This window comes from Cryptomeria japonica, chromosome 2, assembly GCF_030272615.1.
Source record: "Cryptomeria japonica chromosome 2, Sugi_1.0, whole genome shotgun sequence".
Taxonomy (NCBI): Eukaryota; Viridiplantae; Streptophyta; class Pinopsida; order Cupressales; family Cupressaceae; genus Cryptomeria; species Cryptomeria japonica.
The window spans coordinates 668,222,374-668,243,739 of NC_081406.1; the positions used below are offsets into that span (position 1 = coordinate 668,222,374).

The following is a 21,366-nucleotide window of genomic DNA, read 5'->3' on the forward strand; positions in this document are numbered from 1 at the left end:
TGCAAAGTATTCTTAATTTGCTCGATGAAGAGAATTTCATACCTCTGAAAAGATAGTCACATATAACTACATAAAATCAAGGAAAGCCGGGGGCGCGTCCCCGGCCTGAAAACCCCCGTCCCAGTCCCAGGGACGTTTTGGGGACTTGGGGACGGCCAGGGGACGTTTCCCCCCGTCCCCAAATTGCTGGAATTTGGAAGGGGACCTCCCCGAAATGGGGGGACGTTTGCCACAGCTGTGGGGGACGTCCCCAAAACAGGGGGGCGTTTGCCACAGCTGTGGGGGACGTCCATACGTCCCGGGGACGGATGGGGACGGCTGGGATGGCCCCAATCCGTCCCGGGGATGGCCGGACGTCCCCCATAGCTAGGGGTAGTAAAAAATATTTTAAAAAATAAAAAATGTCATATTTTCCTAATGTGGGCCCCTAATTATTTGCCCGAAATCATTCCAATTATTTGTTAGGATTTGCATGCAGAAAATATCAACTAAATGCAAATAAAATAATAAAAGTCGTTTGATGCCCCTCGACCCCGCCCTCTAGGAAGCGCACCAGGGGCGCTGCCCCCAAACCCCCGTTGAATAATTTGGAGGGAAATTGCGCCAATAAAAGTGGGGAAAATTTAACCTCCGAGTCTGATTAGGATTCATATAACAACATTATTAAAAATTTATAAGGCAACGATGATAATTCATAATATCGTTGCCATATTTCATGTTTGACTATATGATATATTTAGAACTTTAAAAGGGAACGATACAAATATTTCATCTCTTACCATATGATATTCATATATTTAAAAGGGAAGGATATGCCATACGGCCGATAAAAAAATTATTTCCAGCGATAATTGTTAAAGCAGAGCAGTCAAATTTTCAACAAATCAAACAAGTGCTGGCATATTGACAATGAATTTTCAATTATGAATGCATATTGAGCATTAACAATGAATTCTGAATTATAAATGTATATTGACTATTGAGTAATGACAATGAATTCTGAACACAAATGTGGTATTTTAAGGTTCTATAATGTACATATAGCTGCTTTATCCATGTTTTCATATGAATATAATGTATATATGCATGCTGTATCCATGTTTTCATATGAACAGTTAGAATTTCCCTATATAATTTAAATTTTCCCTATATTTTATATAGCCGTCCCCTTTGCCATCCCAGAAAATTGGCAAAAAAATTGCCATCCCAGAAACTTGTCCCCCCGTCCTGGAAACTCGGGGTAACATAGCATAGAATGTAATGTATATATGACAATCAAGAAAATGCAATAAATTAACTAAAGATAATCAAACCAAGAAATGTATTTTCTTTGTATATTGAAACTTGAAACTGATTATAATTTCTAAATTGAACTTTGCTACACAGCTTTTGAAAATCAAAGTGAAAATTGACTTTCAAATTAAGTATCATGAAAAACTGGCATACAATGCAGGCATACATAGCCTTACACAAAACTGCCAGTAATACAAATATTACAACCAAAACATTCTCATTAAGGGTATCCACTACACTTTATAATCAAACAATTTTAAGCAGCAGCTGTTGCTTTTTGCTTCTTCGGTACCCTATATCCACCTACAACACAAGCATGATCTCTTTCAAAAGGTTCTAGCGTCACCTGCTCGGATGGTTTGAACTGCTCCTTCTGCAACTTCTTGACTTCCTGGGCAAACACTGCCTCTGCTGGAACAGTAGAGTCAATGCAGTTTGCCTGCAAAAACACATAAAGCATTAAACCCATAACAGAAATATATATTCCAGAATGACATAAACGAAACCAAAAAGATGGGAGTATTGCATACCTTGATAGATATTACAAAATGCCCTCCATTTTTCAAGAAATGATGTGCATTCAATGCAACAATACGTGCCTAAATCAACAAGGCAAATTAAATCAGTGCACTAGCCTTCATTCCAGTGGACTACGCATAATTGTAATCCCAATATTCCAAATCAGAATGAAATTACACTAGTGGAACGATATACCAGGATCATCTACAAACCCACTAACATCTAACCATTGCTTGCAATGGCCTTACAAAGAAAGTTGCTCTTTTGGAAAGAACATAGTGGCTCAAACAGAATAGAATAAAAAATAAAATCTAACCAGAGCATATAATAGTGCAAAAATAAATAATATCCTTGGTCCATAGAATCTCAAGCATCAGAAACTCTAATGGCATCATACATATGTCCAGAAGGGGAATCCGAGTCAATCTCGTCACCTGCTTGAATATTAATTATGATACAGAGAACACTTTTCCTGTTGAAAAACAAGACACAGTAAAAAACTGAAATTCCAATCTGCAAGTGATCTAATAATATAATAATCCCATCACAACCCAAGCATCAGAAACTCGCATATCATCATCCATTCAAGTATTGAAGGGGAATCCGAGTAAATATCATCAATTGCTTGAATAACACTATAATTAATACACATGCTGTGGTGGTGAAAAATATAAACCAAACTTGTATGCACCTGTAAGAATGGTGTAAAACTTGTACAGCAGCACTAGATATCTTTAGTTTCCATAACATCCTTAGAGGGGAATCTGAGTAGATCTCGCCATATATAGAAATAGCATATTTGTAAGCACAACACTAGATATTTTTTTATATTTACTAAATAAAAATAAATAGGGGAATCTGAGTAGATCTCGCCATATATAGAAATAGCATATTTGTAAGCACAACACTAGATATTTTTTTATATTTACTAAATAAAAATAAATACTCACAAGAATACTATCTAGCAAGCAACACTAGACATTTCTTGTATATTCTACATTGTAAAAACTCCCAAGAGCGCAATCTTCAGGAAGCAGAACTAAATATTTAGTTTAAACATGATTGCACAAAACAAAATGACTCCATATAGAATAATAAAATATTACTGAAGTGTCAGAAACTCAGATGGCATCATCCATGATGTCCTGAAGGGGAATCCGAGTGTATCGTCCTTCACTTACTACTGTGTGTTTAGCATACAGTTGAAAAACCAAGATATTTAAACACAAGAAAAAATATTATCATACACAAAATCACAAGATGACTCTAGCAATCCCAAAAACAGCAGAGATGGTGCCAGGAGATAACCTTACATGACACAATTGAGAGATTCTCAGATATATCATCTAAGCTCACTGCAGAATGGCCATTCCACACACACACAAATACTAACACAGTAATTCACTTACTACCATGCCATTAACATACAGTTGAAAAAATATATATTTACATCAAAAATTGACAGCTGATCAATACACATTTCATCTTTCACTTACCAAAAATCACAAAGTTGAAAAAACAAAATATTGAAAATCAACCAATCAAGAGAGATACACAGGGAAAAATATCATCAACAAATAGATAGAGTTGCCCTGTAATAGAGAGAGCATACACATGATATCACAAGGCAACTCCAATACTCCCAAAAAAACAGCATAGATATTGCAACGAGACAATCTTTCATTACACAATTCAGATATATCATATATGTCATCTAAGCTCACCACAGAATAGTAAAATATATATACATACACAATTTGAATTAGCTAAACAGCTAACATCGTGTCCAAAACTCAAATGGCACAATTCATGATGTCGTAAAGGAAATCCTAGTAAATGTCATTCTTGAAAACAACAATGTAAACATTAAATAAGGATTAAAAGTTAGTACCTGGTCTGGCTGGGCAACATCAGCAAAAATAACATCAACCATACCAACAAGCATCCTATAACGAGTAGGATGCCGAGCATCTTCAATAATAGGTATGATATTTGTCCGTTTCTTTGCCATGTTTACTAAATCTCGTCCACTTCTGTGTGAAAATTCAACTGCATACACAATGCCAGTCTAGTAGCCAGCATAACAATCAAAAATAAATAATCTCGTTAAAAAATCCCTGCATAACAAGAATCCCAACCTAACAGTCAAAACACCATGCACATTGAATTTACCACACTTGTAACAAGAAATTTTATATCTCACTTCATACCACCATCATCAACAAAGTCAACACTAAATGCATAATAAAATATGTAGGCATATTACAAAAAGTGCACCTAAAAATGACTAAAAGCAAAGCATAAACCATGAAGAAACATATGAATGAAGTAGTGTGTGCAACTATCGAAATTATTCAAAACTATTTGACCAAAAATGAAAAAAATACTGTATCAGACTCTTTCACAGAAACAAAAGACAGACCGCAACAGAGTAACCTCAATATATCAATGAATATAACAAGAAAATATCAAAGTAACCATACACAACTAAGTTTGAAGATAATATAACAAGAATCGGTAAGCATGAAACTTACTGGGCCTACAATATCTGAAACATGAGATACGGTTGTTCCAGAAGCAGCCCCTAGATATAGTACATGTGTTCCTGGTTTCTACAAACCAAAATAAAATCAAAGAATTACTCATTCTATCAAAATAATACAAACTTGTTAAAATCCAGCAATGATCACAAATGAATAACTTCACTCACGATCCAGATGTTATCAACACCACCAAGAATGGCAGCAGCCAACTTTGAACGAAATGGATTCCATACTCTGTATTCTGTCTTGGTTCCATCTTCATTCTGACAAAAACATGCATGACATTAAACATTAGATAAAATAACAAAGCAAGTTAACATCAATCTGCATACCACGTGTCACATTCCTTATAAGCAACTTTACTATCAGCTACAAGTTCTGATCAACTAATATAAATACTAGTCATTTAGTAATAATATTTTATATCATAAAATCAATTTATCTTCAAGTTAAGACAGTCTTTTTTATTCTTAGCCAATCCTTTTGCTAATAAGGTAGTGAATGGTACTTGGGAAAAATTGTATTATTTTTAACAATGAATTTATTGTTTGTTTAAATTATATTCTAATAAAGACAAAGAAATTCTATATTTGCCCATTATTACAATTTTAAAGAGAATTCAATTTAACCATCCTTACAGGGCCTCCAAAAAGGACTAATAATTGGCACATATATAATCTTTCTGCTGAAAACTAGAACTCCTACTCCAACATGAGCACGAATTGGACTTTCAAAAAATATATATGAAAGGCAAACATTGTACCAGGACATTCATAGAATGGGATGAGCAAAGCAGAACAAATATAGAGAGCGAAGGATCAAATCCTCAAAATTATGATAGTATTGAAAATGAGCAAAATATCAAATCTTACTAAGTGTCGTATACTCAAACAGATGAAGAATACAAGACCCAAACAAATTTCACAAAAGAGATAGCTCTTGGAACTAGCAACTAAATCATTTGGTACAAGGGAATATAAATAATTAAAAAAAACACATGTACAAAAAAAGTAGAGAGAACACAAATACATGCATATACAAAGCCTAAGACAGTCATTAAGTTCAAGATACCACTATACAAAATCTAAATGAGGTAAGGAAAGACAATGGCACATTCACAACAATGGAATTGAAACCTGGTACAGCATTTTCTACCTAAGTCTCGTAGCATTTTAAGGCAACTAAAAACCTATTAAATGAAATGTACAACCAGAAAAACTATGAAGCGAAATGAACTGTATTTGTGCATCACTCCTTTCAACCCTAAACGCCAGGCAACCTTTTTTTTTTCAAAAAAAAAGACAAGACTAAAAATCTATCACGCTATATGGATTTCAGCGTGACTTACCTAAATCAGACTCAAATAAAACAACACAAACCAGTAGTATGCAAAGGCAGATTCAGTAGAATCTTTCCTTTCAAATACTTAACATTGTGGAAAGACAGCCATTACATATATAACGTGAAACACAAAGCCTTTCTTATCCTTTCGAAGGATAAAAGTAATGAACCCTACTTTGTTAAACCCTAACGATCATAAACCCTAAGCCCTCAATATTACTGTCCTTATAAAAACATTGACAAAGAGATCCGGTTTATATAACAAATGTTTTCCTTCAAAACTGGCATGTTTAAATGAATTTCAACATCATTTCACTGCAGCCTTCTCTCAATCAATAAAAATCTGTATGTAAATATAAAATGCAACCTACTTGGACACTGATTCGCTTTTCTCCGTAGACGCTTTCTCCCGAAACCATATTCTTCGTGACGAGTGCATCTTCCTTGGCCTTGGCAATAAAAACCCCCTCGTGACGATGGGGTTCGATCACCACCTTCGCGCCGCCCTTCATCCCGCCTCCTCTTCCGCCACGACCACCGCCTCTACCTCTGCCACGGTCACCTCCGCGGCCTCCTCCTCCTCCTCTGCCACCAAAACCGCCCCTTCCTCCGCCACCAAAGCGCCCACCGCCTCTTCCCCCACCATCACTGCCACGTCCGCCCCTGAAACCTCCGCGCCCACCTCCTGAAACCAAAACAAAAACGTAGATTATAAGACATTGTATGAACTTCCAGCTCAATAACTCAAAAGGACAAGATGATGCATTAGAAATGTTTAAAACCTCTTGGCGGCCTCATTGTCACAAACTTTCTCTACTGGTTAGAGATATTTTTTTGTTCTAAGTTCTTATATCCCTAATTCCCCCTCCCGGCAAACAGTAGTTATCTGCAATAATCCTTCCAGGCATATATCGGGAAACCCTATTACTCTCATAAGGACACTCGCTAGCTAAAACCCTAGCTCTCCACACACAGATAAAAACCCTGACACGTGCGTTTATCATTTTTTTCTAAATCAGCACTCGGGGTTCACAAGTAGGGGAGAGGCAGAACATGCGCACCTTAATTTTGGGGTTCGCATGGCACCCTAATTTGAGAGTTCGCGTGGCACGCCATGTGGACCCAAAGATCAATTTTGACCCTCCAGGGAGACCAGTGAGTTGGCAATCCCAAATCAAAATATTAGTCGTTCCTTCGGCGATTTGCCATGTGTCCCGTTCATAGTCGTCCACCATGTCGTCTTTATGCCACTTTAATGTGTCAATAGGAACATGACCGGACTCACACCTTAAACCTGTCGTGTTTTTCATCTGTGTTGAACAAGGTGGCCACACGGCAATCAACCACATGTCCATCCAATCTACCACCTCCTCCATAAAAAATCCTCGCTGCCACCTTCAAACATTGTCTATAGTGGCATTAACTACGTGTCACCTCTCCTTACATTCACCTAAAAGCTCGCGTTTATCGAGCACAGCACGTCTGACTCCTCATGGATCGAGCCATGTTTCCTCCCTTTCTTTCCCATGTATCCTCGACTCTTAGATTTCTTTCACACCACAACGTATTCACCATAAGACACTGCGAGTATAGTAAGGGTCCAGAACGTATTCACCAAGACTCGGGTAATCCATGCCTTCCTTTGTGCATTCACTGGTTTTTTAACACAGTTCACAACTTTTTGGGTTTCATTTTCCCCATCTGTTTGCATTACTTCCTCGCATGCTCACGTTGCAATTATGGAACCGAATGGCGAGGACAAACGAATGGCATCGACAGAGAACACTATGGCACTTTTCCCCTTCGACCCAGGTGAGGATTTCTCCTCGCTAAGGCCCACCAATTTCACCCAGTGTGCTTTTTTGTCTTTGATTTCTTGATTACACGGTTTATCCTTTAGTTTTATGCTTTTTCAGTTGTGCTTTAATTGTGATGTCCTCCATTGTTTTGTTTGCTTGTTCTACGACATTTGTGCATGTCTTTGTGTTTTTTAACACTACATTCTGTGTTCATAAACACAATTACATAAAAAAGGGAATCCTACTCCTCTATTCTACATTTACTGGCATTTTAATGGTGACCTATGAATACAAAAAAAATTGATTTCAATCATCACTGTTAATATTGGGTTTAATGATTTCGATTTCGAGCATCACTGCCAATAGTTGGTTTGATGGTTTACAATTTCATCGGTGATGCTTAAGGGTTTAAGGGCTTCAAATTCACTATTTCAATTTGGTTCAAGGGTTTCACTTTCAATGTTGAAGGGTTTCACTTTTACCGTTGCATGGAATCAATTTAACAGATTAAGGGTTTCAATTTCAATGTTAATGTTTACGGGTTTAGAATTTCATTGTTACTATTTAAGGGTTTAAGGGCTTCAAATTCACTGTTTGAATTGGCCTGAAGGGTTTCAATTTCCTTACTGAAGGGTTTCATTTTCATTGTTTTATGGATCCAATTTAAGAGTTTAAGGGATTCAATTTCACTGTAAATATGTTTGCAATTTCACTATTAATGTTTTAGGGTTTTAGGGGTTCAAATTCAATGTTTCATTTGCGTTGAACGGTTTCAATTTCATCGTTGGAAGGGTTTCAATTTTATTGTTTTGGGGATTCAAATTAACAGTATGTGGGATTCAATTTCACTGTTGATGTTTAGGGTTTACAATTTCAATGTTAATCTGTAAAAGGGTTTAAATTAAATTGTTAATGTTGGGTTTAATGGTTTCGATTTCACTATTGTCAATTTCATCATTAATGTTTAAGGGTTTCAGGGTTTCAAATTCATTATTTCAAATAGTTAAATTGAATTTGTGCAACAGTAAACATGAAACCCTTCAACATAACAGATTAAGGGTTTCAATTTCACTGCTATTGTTCAAGGGTTTAGAATTTCACTGTTAATGTTTTAGGTTTTAAGGGCTTCTATTTCATTGTTTCAATTGCATTGTTGAAGGGTTTCAATCTAACAATTTTGTGATATATGATTGAATCTTTTGAAAACTCTAATCTTGAGTCCAAAACCCTAGGGCTACACAAGGTTAGTCTCAAATTTTTTTTTACAAATCAACAATATAGGATTAGAAAAACATGCAAAATCATAGATCTAATAGAAATCCATGTCTTACCGAGCATGCCAAAATGTATACAATGAAATTGGAGATTCAAATATATTGTAAAACCAAACAAAGATCCAACCACATAAAAACCCTAATTCTTCAATTAAATCGGCCATACACCAATGAAGAACCTAAAAATATGCAAAACACAAAATATTGAAAGATTATATCATTCACATGCTCATTAAGATTTGATCTTGCTTGATATGGTTGCTCTCAAATTTTGTACTGTACACAATAGCTCAACAAAAAACGGATTGTGGTTGTGTAGTTGCTTGAGTGATTGATCTCTATGAAATGTTGCATTAGCATTGATTGATTGAATGATTAGGATTAGGATTCGCATTAGGGATCTTAAGGATGAAATGATCCTCTTATATGGAGAGTACCTTAGAAAATGAAGGGCTAGGATTAAGAGGTGGAGGGATAAATGGTCGACTCAGATTAGGGGGTAGATATATAAAATAGGAAAATATTACAGAGGTGGTTAAAGGTAAATTAAGATATGAATGACAGGTGCCATGGAGGGAAAAAGCTAATGAATTAATTAAATAAATAAATATCTATTTAATAAATAAAAGTAGGGCCAATTAAATAAATAAAATATTTATTTAATTTCGAGGAAAGGATAAATTAAATAAATAAAAATATTTAGTTGAATAAGGAAAGACTATAAGAGGATTAATGAATTAATTAAATAAATAAAAATCTATTTAAATAATAGAAGGTTTAGGATATAATACTCAAATAAACAAAACATTTATTTAACTAAGCTACAACAATTTTAAGTGGCCACGCTATTTTTCTTACATTTGATCAATTTTGTATGAAGTTGGGACATCCTTGGCCCGCTTCCATGAAAACTATTCCTTCTATAATCCATAAATGTTTGAATTTCCCTCACAATGTGGGTATTAACATGATTAATCATAGTTTTTACCAACCCACAACGAGCGTGAAAATTTTACTCTTGACTACTTTTGGCCTAAATAACATGAACCTTTGGAGTGTCAAAATGATATTGTTTTTTTATCTTATCAAAAATGGAAAAATGAGATGATATATGCCTTAAGTAAGCATAGAGACCCTTCACCCATGGATGTTCCTCCTCATCATTCTAGACCTGGTCTTCTTCCTACACATTCTATTCCTCTTATATATGTTGTAGCCCCACCTCCCACATATTATAAAGGAAAATGCCTAACATCTCATATCTCCCAACCTAGCGAGGCTCCTTATGTTCCTCCTTCTATAAGAGAAGAACAAAAGCATGTGTTGATTATCCTCAACTTTCACAATTCTCGAATAAAACTAAAATAAATCGTTGTGTGAGAGAATGTGAAGAAAGGCATCATGTTGAGGCTCATGAACTTGCTTCTCAAACCATTTCCTTCCCAGACACACCAAATGTTGACTTATTTATGTACTTGTCCAACCTTCGCCTAACCCTAGGGAAGAAGTTCAACTCAAATCACTAAAATTAAAGATGCATAAGAAAAATGATGGTTCAATTTATTTTCGTGTTAAAGATCCCATTATGATTAATTTAGATGATGATATGGATGATGATAATAATGTTGTTCATGCTAATAATGTCAATCCTAATGAATTTGATGACATGTATAAGCTTGTTGTGATTAATCATGAGTTGTCTTCACACTTTTGAAAACCATTAATCCTGGCTCCTAGTAGCAAATAAAGTGACACATCATTAGAGCATGGTCCTTGTTTGGAACTTGTAGTAGCTCCATTTGTTGTGCTATTCGTTGCTCCTCTTGCAAACTATCCACCATCCCTAAATGATGTTAAGCAAGATTGGGAGATGGATGGCTTTCTTGACTACCTTCATCTATGTTGTAGATTCTAATGTGTGGTTGTGTAATGTGCCTCCCCCATATTGTGTTGCTTGATATGTCTTTATGTTATGTTAGTTTCTCTTTGGATGACCCTTGTTACTTCATTGGTGTAAGGTAACAAAGAGGTTGAATCTGTTACGCCATTCCTTTACTTGAATCTCAATTCTTCAATATGTCTTAACAGTGTTATGTCATGCATTTGCTATTGTTTGTAAATGTGTCTTTGTGTTGTCTACTTGGGGATGATGCAAAGCATTGAGATCTCTTTTTGGTCTCTTCCATGTTGACTCAGAAAGACATTTGTTTGTTCATCTTATGTGTTATTCTTCCATTATGTTTGTAGTTCTACTACCTTTGGGGGATGATGTCAATTCAATGCAAATATTCTTGATACACATTATTTATCAGAAGTGCATACTGACCCCAACTAATGGATCCCTTATGTGCTTTTTTCATATATGTTTGGTGACCATGTCCATTTGATTTATCCTTTATTGGGGCATCTCATTGTGGCAACATGCTTGTCTTTTGGATGCATGTATGCTACCTTAAAGCTATTGATCTTGATAAGGCGTGCACAATCACTTTAACATGGGGGCATACACTCCACTCAATGGTACACTTCGTGCACACACCACAAGACTTGGTTTGTACACTTTGATCACACACCATGACATGTTGGTACATGTTGCAGTACCCATTTTGTTGTCAATTCAATTCAATGTTCAGGTTACTTTGCAATTTGAGCCTTTTGCTTCGTAATTTTTTTTCTTTTTTTTCAATCTAACATGACTCGTAGTAAGCACAATCCTTACCAGGCCAAATAAAATCATGCTCTTTCTATCCTCTTTATGTGTTACTCCGTTCATCTCAATATTAGATCGATAAGTTCCTAAGTCACTAGGTGCTTGGTGTGTCTTGTCTCTTTAGTATCTTGGTAAAAGTTTTTCAATGTGACTTTGTACTTTACCACGAGTATGGACATAAGCTCATACTCCCGCTAAAGTGGGGGCTAAATGTAGCATTGTAAATTGTATCCTTATACAATTTCGTCCTCACCTTAGCATTCCAAACTTTTGTGCTCAGTGCTCGCTTTGATTCTACTCACACCCTCTTGAAATTTGCATTTTCAACTCATTATCCAACCTCCGTCCAATTTTGAGTTCTGATTGATAGGACCAGGGCATTCCAATCGCCCTGGTCCTCCCAATCAGTACCCAAAATAGGACCTCACAATAGTCTCTTTATGTGGGCAAAACATTTGGCTTTATGTTGGTCTGCTTCAAAAATTTAAACATTTAATGCATGGATATGTATAAAAGGAAGCCTACCCCCTCATTTGGTAACTAGAAAGAACCTCTGTCAAGATCTCAATTGAACTTTTGCAGATTCAAATCTATGTGAGAAAGCATTTAAATTTTCATCAAGCATTGAAGGAGAAGGTCATGTCAAGTTCAAGCATCTGTGGTCAACATTCTATGGAAGCATTCTACATGACATTCTAGACCCTTACATGAAGATTCAAGCAAACTTCATCAAGGTATCAAGTTCAAGCATTTTTAGATCAAATCCAGCCTTTCCCTCAAAAGGAAAGCATTCTACTTCAATTCAATTCCGTTTCAATTATTTCAATTTCAAGGTTAATTCCTAAATCAGGGTTTGACCTAAGACAAACCCCCATCAACCAAACCTATTTCCTTCTTTCTCTTTGTGTAGGGAATTGTCTCAAGAGTTGTGAGCAAGGAATTCGACAAAGTAGATGATGATATTCAAACTTATCTTTTGAAGGTGAAAAAAGCAGAGGACCGAGACAATTATCTCCCCTCTATATAAGGAATTGTTTATGACCTTATAATACTGTATTTTGTGCATCGTCCTAATCCAAAAATCAAGTTTGTTTGCCCTTCATATTTGGAGGACCAGGGGTCCCCTTGTCCCAACAATTATGCCCAAACTTTCTCTCACAAGATCTAATCTATTTTTCATCCTCAAATCTATGTTTATAGCTCTACATGATATTTGAAACATTTTGTTACTATTATTTTATGTCAATCTCTCATTATTTGTCCTAGATATAGCATTGCAAGTCAACCCAAATTAAATTCAATTTTCAACTCTACAAGGGAGAAATTATTTGATTTGTATTCAACCCTTTTAGGATAAAATCAATCAAATTCGATTCTCTTCCCTTACTATGAGGTGGTCAAGTAAAATAAGTGGCCCTATCAATTGATGTGTTGAAACCCTAATTTTCAATACGTTATAGAATGATTGACTTCATCCTCTCTGTTATAGAAATTCTTAAAAGCAAATCATTCCTCCTAACAAGGGAGTGAATATAACCACAAATTAAGTATTTTGATTTTAAATACATTCTACAAAACCTCCCTATTATATATTAATACCCATATAATTTTATCCAAGAGGGCCTAACTAACCAAAAGAGTGTTTTATATACCTAAACCAACAAAATTTTATCTTTCCATGCAACAAAGCGATATTTTAAAGGGTCCTTGGTGCATTTCCAAACAAAGTTCCTCGTGGTATTGGTGATTTTGGATGTGATAATTTTAGGGGCTATCAAAAGAGAAAATATTGTTGGTAAATAAGGTATTTTACCTAATTAGTTCTCTAGTAGGTCCTATTCACATGTTATGTTTAATCAAGTCCTAGGGATATTTCTATGTCCTAGTTGTCATGTTATATTATCTTGGTATTTGAGTCTTGTCCTATGTCATTTAATATTTATCACGTTAGACGCATAACACAATCTTGTCTAATCCTATGTATCAACCTTGCCTTTATAAGTAAGGCTCGTGTGTTAATTTTCATTCAATCTTGCATCCATAATCAAGAAAGATATTATTTCCATTGTCTCTTATGGAAGGATGATTCTATTTAGTAGGTGAACCTAGGGTGTGGGGAGTTTAGAATCAAATCCCATATGGTACTAGAGCTCTAAATCTGCAAACTCCTTAAATATAAGGGATACCATTCATAGCGAGTATCTTGTTGGGTGTATTTTGGGGTGCAAATGGACCTCACGATTGAATCTAGGGCATTTGAGAAAGTTACTTTTTGCTTTGTTTTATCAAAATTTGACATACATGGCTATGTTTATAAGGGTTTCAAGTTGGGTGATGGTTGCTAGATCTAGGAGCCAACATAATTTTTAGAGCACTTTGGGCCAAAATAGACCTCACCATCATGTCCAAAAGCCCCCAAAACCCTGAGATAGATTATCAAATTGTTGAAAGATGAGATTTTTGTTTGAGGCCATCAAAGGTTTTTTTACAATTTTACCATCATACAAAATCTATACGAATTTGTACTATACAACTTGGTCACTAGCATCAACAATCTATGACTAAGGTAGAATATTCCTAGAATTGACATCTTAGATGGCATATCCTATTATTGGCATAAAATTTGTGCTTGGTTTGTGTCATTGTATGAACCTAGTGTCATTCAACATAAAGGGTATACAATTCATAATTTTTTAATATTAATTTTTTTTTTGTTGCCATTTAGCTTTGGGATAAGCACCAATCTAATAGTGCATGGTCATATCAGAGTCTAGTGCCTTTCCATGAGGGGCTAAGCCCCTGTTGAAATGTGGCGACTAATCAGCAAAGTACTGTACACTCAGCACGTATCCTCGCTGTTTTTTTTTGTTGATGAAAACCGACATTGTAATAAAACCCTAAAAAGGCCGACTTTGTTTGTTGCCCTAAAAACGCATGATATAAGTGGCTGGGATGCGTAAGGCATTGTAAGGTTGATGTACTATTTTTGCTGGATAATAAGAAAGATTGGACGGCTGTGTATGGTGGACGTAACCCATTCTGGGTGAACCACGTTAAATCTCTGTGTTATCTGTGTCCTGTTTTATTTCTTTATCTTTTGTATTTAAATCTGCATATAATTGTTAGTTCATATTTGCTTCGGATCTGCTTGAAACCTTAACAGCCCCGAGAAGGATGGCTTCGACCTAATGCCCCTTAATTTCATCATTACCACCTGTTATCCATGCATGTTGAGGAGCTCTTTCAAGTCATTCATGTACTTTTTTGGATTTAGTCCAAAGTACATTTTATTTAGTTTTGTCCATATTGGTATCTTGGATGATTACTTGGACAGGTTTGCACTTGGAAAGGTATTGTTTTGATCAAATCATTTTATTTTGGCCTCGTTTCATGTATTAGTCTTTGATATTATCATTTGAGGAGTAAAATATTGTTGCAATCATACTTTATGCAACTCACCCTTTAATAATCATTCTAAGGATAATTATGATTTTTGGCAAAAAGACATTCTGACACATTGCATGTGGCTCAATATTTTGCTTCATATTTATGGACTAATACACAAGTCAAAGCAACAATGGAAGAAATCAGTACGGGGTAATAAAAACAATTTCAATTGGTACAACTGTTGATACAAGTATCTTTTGGGAGGTCTACAATTGTATCTCAAGAATTAGGTGCCCACACATAGTTTGGACTAAGATTTGGGAAATTTGTGGAGATCCACATAATCGTACATTCCTAGATGATCCTACATAAAATTGCCTCATTCTAGATAATGATGTTGATAATCTACTCTTTTATGGTGATATATCAAAGGAGATTGAATATGATACAACACTTGGGCATCTTGATAATCAAGAGACCTCTCATGTAGTTCCCACTTATCTGATTGAGATCACACATCCATCTTCTATTGCATCATTACATTCTAGTGATGCTTCATTGAAAGCTTCCAATGATTCTTTGTATCAAGTAAATCATAGTCTTTCAGGTAAAATATCACGTGATGATTACTTGGTTGGTGTTTCAAAATTATTTGTGGAATCTCATTGTTTACATTTAGAGGACCAATTTGAGGGGTTAACTCTCTTATTTGATGACTATCATGGTGTTGACAAATATATAGGTTCTAATACCAAAGTTTGAGAAATTCATTTGATATCCAAAAATTCAATCAAAGAATGAGATACAAGGCTTAGACTACTAAAACATGCAAATACTAATCTTATATGCAAATCTAAAAAATTAAGTTGCCTAAATATGGAAATAGATTGCTTAGATCCTTCTTTATGATGTTACAAATTAGCCATCATATATTGCTTATCAACAGTAAATTGTGTGAACTTATAACAATAATAGATGAAGCATAACATCAAGACAAGATAGCATAAAGGAGACACAAATCAATAACATAAGAGCATCATTGTGAGGATCTCACAATTTCTTAATTATTTCCGCAATAAATAAATGCTCAATTTTTACTCATATTACGAAATGAAATGAAATTCATATATGTATAAATGATAAAATAAATTTTACCATATAAGTGTGCTAGATCTAGGTAGAAGCACATATATACAAGTACAATGATAAACCATGGCTCCACTGCCATGTAATCACATTTAAACAATTGTGAAATACAAGTTCAAAATTCTCCATTAGCAATACATATAAAATTAAATACAAACAATAAAGTTCTCGATCACCATTAACCCTTAAGTGTCCTCCACAAATCAAAACACAAGAGCATGGTTGAGTTGCTTTTTCGGCCAATCACGAAGTCATGTGCTTCCTCACAGTTTTTCTTGACACTAAGAACACCCAATCCAACACGAAGAGCCTAGCAACTTGGAAACAAAATCCATGATGGTATCTCGAAGCAAACTAATAGGCCCGTATTCTCCTATTTTCATAAGCTTTCAATTAGACTTTAGTTAAGTTCTTATGTCTTGTATGTTGTAGACTTTAGTTATAGCTTGACTCTTTATATATCCAGAACCTTATATGAGCACATTAATATGTCTATGTAAATGGACGTGTGTGTGTGTGTGTGTGCGCGCGCGCGCGAGAGAGAGAGAGAGAGAGAGAGAGAGAGAGAGAGAGAGAGAGAGAGAGAGAGAGAGAGAGAGAGAGAGAGAGAGAGAGAGAGAGAGAGAGAGAGAGAGAGATTATAATTACATGTATGAGTGACGAGATTGGATAATTGTTATGATTTGTGATGGTTTGCATGATAACTTATTATGTAGTGTTCTTCTCAAGTTGGGTGAAATTGTTCTTGTAGCTGATACTATGTAACTTATTGCAATTGAAGATGGAATTGACTTTGAACTAGTTAGAGGCATCCTGATTACTCTAAACTATTGAAGAGTGTCACTCATTCCTGGACTTATTCAATGACACGACCAACTACCTATGGAAGTGTTATTCAATGATCCGTTATGCTATAGAAAGTGGACATTTATATCTTGATATGGTTACGAGTTTTAGTCCTATTAGGTCTCTTGGATGTTTTAGGTTTCCTTTACTTGCTGATAAAATATTTTCCTATATCTAAGGAACGAGTGCCAGGTCAGTTATAGATTGAGTCATCGGATTGGAGACTATATGCGAGTCTAAATAGAACCTAAAAAGGTTAATATTGTTAATGTTGTTAACATATCTTTCCTGAATACAAGTTTGTAATGACATGTATGGTTGTTGAATATGAATGAAAATGCACTTGTTGAAATAGTTACATGATTCTTTTGATCCTTTGAGGATTTCTTTACCCAAGGAGGCCCACTTGAGGTAATGCAACTCAAAGTTCTACTATGTATTATAATTAGATATTTTCAATTTATTGTTAGATTTCATATAATCAATAGTGTGGTATTCTAATTATTATTGTTATCCTATAGCAGTCATTGTTCCTTTCATTGAGACAGTGTAAGTTGCACTTATAGATGTTCTTGTTATATTTACTTTTGTTGTCATGTTTTATTTTTATGCACATACTCTTTTTGCAATATTTCATCATCAGACATAATAATCTTAAGCAGTTGCTTTCCTACATTTTCTTTTATTGCAATATTTTTTGTTAACATGGGATAACAACCTAGGTGAATTCACAATGCACATACTATGCAATCCCATTTCAAGTTTTATGACCCCTGGATTTTAAATGTATCTTCTAGTCCATGAAGGGTTGATCAAACTAGATAAATATCCCTAAGTTGTGAAAGCTATTAGGTCAACATCAAATCACAAGTGGAAATAGAAATCTCTACACAAGCCTAACACACTCACATACAATTCCTAACATGAGTATGCAATGTATACAATCAGGATATGACAAAGAATATTATTAATAAATTTGCTAGGACCATATTCTTTGATAATTCATATTTAACATCCAAACCAGAAGGTAAGTTTTCCCTAACACACATGCATAACAAATAAATACATGCATCATGCATTTCTATGTTTTATTTCATTGACTATAATGCATTTATTTTCCTTGTATAATTTTCATATGTGCGGTTTCCTAAATTGTGCTTGCCCACAATTTTGTCCTTAGCTAACACTCACTTTGGTGTTTCGGCTTTTGAGGCCTGGTTGCAAAACTAATTCTGCTCACACCACCTATCAAACCCACATTTTCACCATTTTCTCTAACTCCCCTTAATCTTGGAGCCTTGATTTCCAATACTAGGGCGGCCAATGCCTTGGTACTCTAAAAAAGGGCCCATTTTGGGGTCTCATAACAATCACACAATTTGAGTGGGAATTCGGACCCCCTATCGACCTATCTCAAAAATTCAATTTATTTTTGGATAAGCAAGTATAAAAGGAGGTATACCCCTCTCATTTGAAACCTGATCTCCTGATGGACAAATTATCAATTACACTATAGCAAATTCAAGTGAGAAAGCAACTAATCTTCTATCAAGCATTGGAGCAGAAGTGAAGTCAAGTTTCAAGGTAGATCATCCATTTGTGTTTGAAGCCAATATCCTCCCTTTATGATGCATAGCATCATGGAAATCCAACCAAGAACCTCAATTCATTCATGAAGTTCAATTATCAACACAAATCTTCCAACATGTTAGAGGCATTGTCGTATATTTCCCAACAAAATCATCAATCAAATAACCATTATCAAATATTATCCATAGATATCAATCCATCATTATTGTAGATCCATATATTATTCATTAAATATGAATCATTTAAACCCTTCATCTATTCATTTCTTGCAAACGAAAACCAAGAATTTTCCCAAACTATGAAATTTACTCTATTCTAGTCATGAAATTACAGCCATGAACAATCATTAATAACTCTTACAATATTAATCACTGGGACAATCTCTACGGTCAGATTATATAAATTCTAGTTATAAAACTTTTCTCCAAGTTATAGAAAGATCCAACGGTTAAATCCAAAGTTATGATGATTTTTCCAAAACTGGTCGCTGTGAATCAGGGTTTTGGGTAGTTCCAAACGGTTTTCACCAAAACTCTCATAACTTTCTCAAAACTGAATGAAATCAACTCAAACAAAAAGCAATGGAAATGTTATTCAATATAATATACTATCATTATAGAAATACAATTGTTTCCATGTTTTACATGGCCGTACCAGGCCTGGAAACAAGAGGAAAAACTTTCAAGACCAGAAAACAAGAGATTGAAAACAATGAAAATTCGATAGCAAAATGTCTCCAATGCTTTTCAATTCATTCTCCAATTTTTACCTCCTCTTATGAATGACCATTACAGAGGTTTTATAGCCTTTTCATCTTCACATGGAAGTTACAACTACCCAACTTTCTCTTATGACCATACAACTTCCCATTTTGGTCTTTTTACAACTTTTGAAAAGTTGCATTTGACAACTTTTACAACTTTTGACTCGAATGACTTTAAACCTTCAAAAGAACCTTCAAAACATATTAGGATGGAATAATAATGTATTTTTGTCACCATTTTACCCCTCCAAGGTAATTTTATACAAATTTCACCAAATGACTAATTCAAGACCTTATTAGGACAACTTGGACAACTCATTACAATGGGCTCTTTTAGCCTTACATATTGATTCATATTGACTCAAAATGACATTACAAATGAAAATGTAATTGAATATACTTATGAATTGATTTATCCTCTTATAGACTCCTTTTGTGCCTTTGTGTTAGGTGCTCCTGCACCACTTTATCATTACCTGATCTCTTTGTTGATCCAACAATGATGTAGTCCCCATCAAATTCCCTTTTAAGTTTGAGAAGATGTGGTTACACGTGAATGACTTCAAAGAAAACATCATGGATTGGTGGTATAATGGCCCTGCTAGGGAAGGCAAAAGGGCATTTATTTTCTGTAAGAATCTTTATTTTATCAAATCATGTCTAAAAGAATGGAATAGGATTCACTTCAAGGTATTTCAATAGAAAAGTTTAGATTTGAACTACGGTTAAAAAGCATTCATAGTAAGTCATTCAACTAGGTATAGAAGAGGTGAATTTTTAGGAAGAAAAGGCTTTGAATTCGCAATGCTCTAGGGTGTTGGCAATGGAAGAAGTTTACTAGTGTCAAAAGTTGAAAGAATGTTGGTTAAAGGAGGGTGATTGTAATATGAAATTCTTCCACAACTCGATTAAGTCCAAAAGATCTAATAACATAATCCACACAATTAAAAATATTGATGGAGCTTGGTTGACTAAGCAAGATGACATCAACAAGGAAGCGATTTCCTATTTTAAAAATCTTCTGTCAACAAGGAATGATTAGAATTTATCTTTCAATGAGAACATTTTCAGTGTCATCCCATGCTTAATATGTGAGCAACATAACCAATTACTTATTGAACCAGTTAGTTTGGAGGAAGTTAAACATGCTTTGTTTTCAATGCAAGAGGACAAACCTCTTGGTCCCAATGGGTTTCCTACCCTCCTTTTCAATAAATTTTGGGATATTATTAAAGAGGACTTATGGGGGGTTGCAAAGGAATCAATAGTTGATGTGTTTTGTGCTAAAAGATTAGAACGACAAAATGATTGCACTTATACCCAAAAGGGAAAATGTCCAAACCTTTGATGATTTTTGCCTCATCTCTCTATATCACACTTTCAAGATTCATTTCCAAGGTCATGGAAAATAGATTGAAAAAGGTTTTAGGTTCTATTATTTATGAGGAGCGGAGTGGCTTTACCCCAAAACGTTCTATAGTTTAGGGTATTATAATTGCCCATGAGGCTATCCATTCAATCAGGACAACTAAAACTAATAAGATGTTTGTAAAATTGGACATTGAGAAAGCTTATGGTCAAGTTGATAGGATTTTTTCGTTGAATGTTATGAACCAATTTAGGGTTAATCAACATTGGATCTCATGGGTTGAGAGTTGCATTTGTAGCCCTCTTTTCTCAATCTGGGTCAATGGCAGTGCCCAAGGTTTCTTCCAAACGTCTCGAGGGATTACACAAGGTGACATTATATCCCCCTTTATCTTCATAATTATGGTTGAGGTTCTTGGTAGGTATATTTCAAAGAGAAGGAGATGAGGTCAATGGAGAGGTGTTTCTATTGCTAATGGGACTGATTCAATCTCTCATCTTCAATTCACAGATGATAAGCTTTTGATGAGTGAGTCTTCATTCATGTCAGCAAATAAATTGGAGAATATCAAAAGGGGTTTTTATTCAACACTAATCTTGAGAAGCAAAGGGAAATTTCCAAAATCTTGGGGATCAAACCAAGTTCTTTACCAAGCAACTTCCTAGGTATCCCACTTTTTGTTGGGGCATGTAGATGAAACCTTTGTGGAATCTAGTTCATAGTTGTCTTAAAAAATGGATGGTTGGAAAAGTAAATGGCTTATATTGATAGGTCGTATTCTCATGC

General features: G+C 35.0%; 1 protein-coding gene and 3 non-coding genes across 4 annotated transcripts; all 4 read right to left on the reverse strand.

The window, feature by feature from the left end:
- Window positions 1-1,307: 1,307 nt before the first annotated feature.
- LOC131034020 (rRNA 2'-O-methyltransferase fibrillarin 2) lies at window positions 1,308-6,740 on the reverse strand. Its single transcript, XM_057965358.2, has 7 exons — window positions 6,479-6,740; window positions 6,068-6,381; window positions 4,523-4,618; window positions 4,347-4,424; window positions 3,704-3,880; window positions 1,824-1,892; window positions 1,308-1,732 (listed from the first exon to the last, which is right to left on the reverse strand). Exons 1-7 carry the CDS (start codon window positions 6,492-6,494, stop codon window positions 1,550-1,552), a joined length of 933 nt encoding a protein of 310 aa, XP_057821341.1. The 5' UTR covers window positions 6,495-6,740; the 3' UTR covers window positions 1,308-1,549.
- LOC131034053 (small nucleolar RNA snoR60) lies at window positions 2,182-2,252 on the reverse strand. The gene has a single exon (XR_009103735.1). It is a non-coding gene; the product is annotated as a small nucleolar RNA snoR60 (small nucleolar RNA).
- On the reverse strand, window positions 2,367-2,439 carry LOC131034051 (small nucleolar RNA snoR60). Its single transcript, XR_009103733.1, has one exon. It is a non-coding gene; the product is annotated as a small nucleolar RNA snoR60 (small nucleolar RNA).
- LOC131034052 (small nucleolar RNA snoR60) lies at window positions 2,922-2,991 on the reverse strand. The gene has a single exon (XR_009103734.1). It is a non-coding gene; the product is annotated as a small nucleolar RNA snoR60 (small nucleolar RNA).
- Window positions 6,741-21,366: the final 14,626 nt, after the last annotated feature.

Bases quoted from the DNA above. Each gene is read 5' to 3' on its own strand.
- LOC131034020 (XM_057965358.2), bottom strand. The intron at 4,619-6,067 runs GTAGGTTGCATT...TGTTTTTGTCAG, and splicing joins AAAAGCGAATCAGTGTCCAA to AATGAAGATGGAACCAAGAC. The intron at 4,425-4,522 runs GTGAGTGAAGTT...TTTGGTTTGTAG, and splicing joins GTGTTGATAACATCTGGATC to AAACCAGGAACACATGTACT.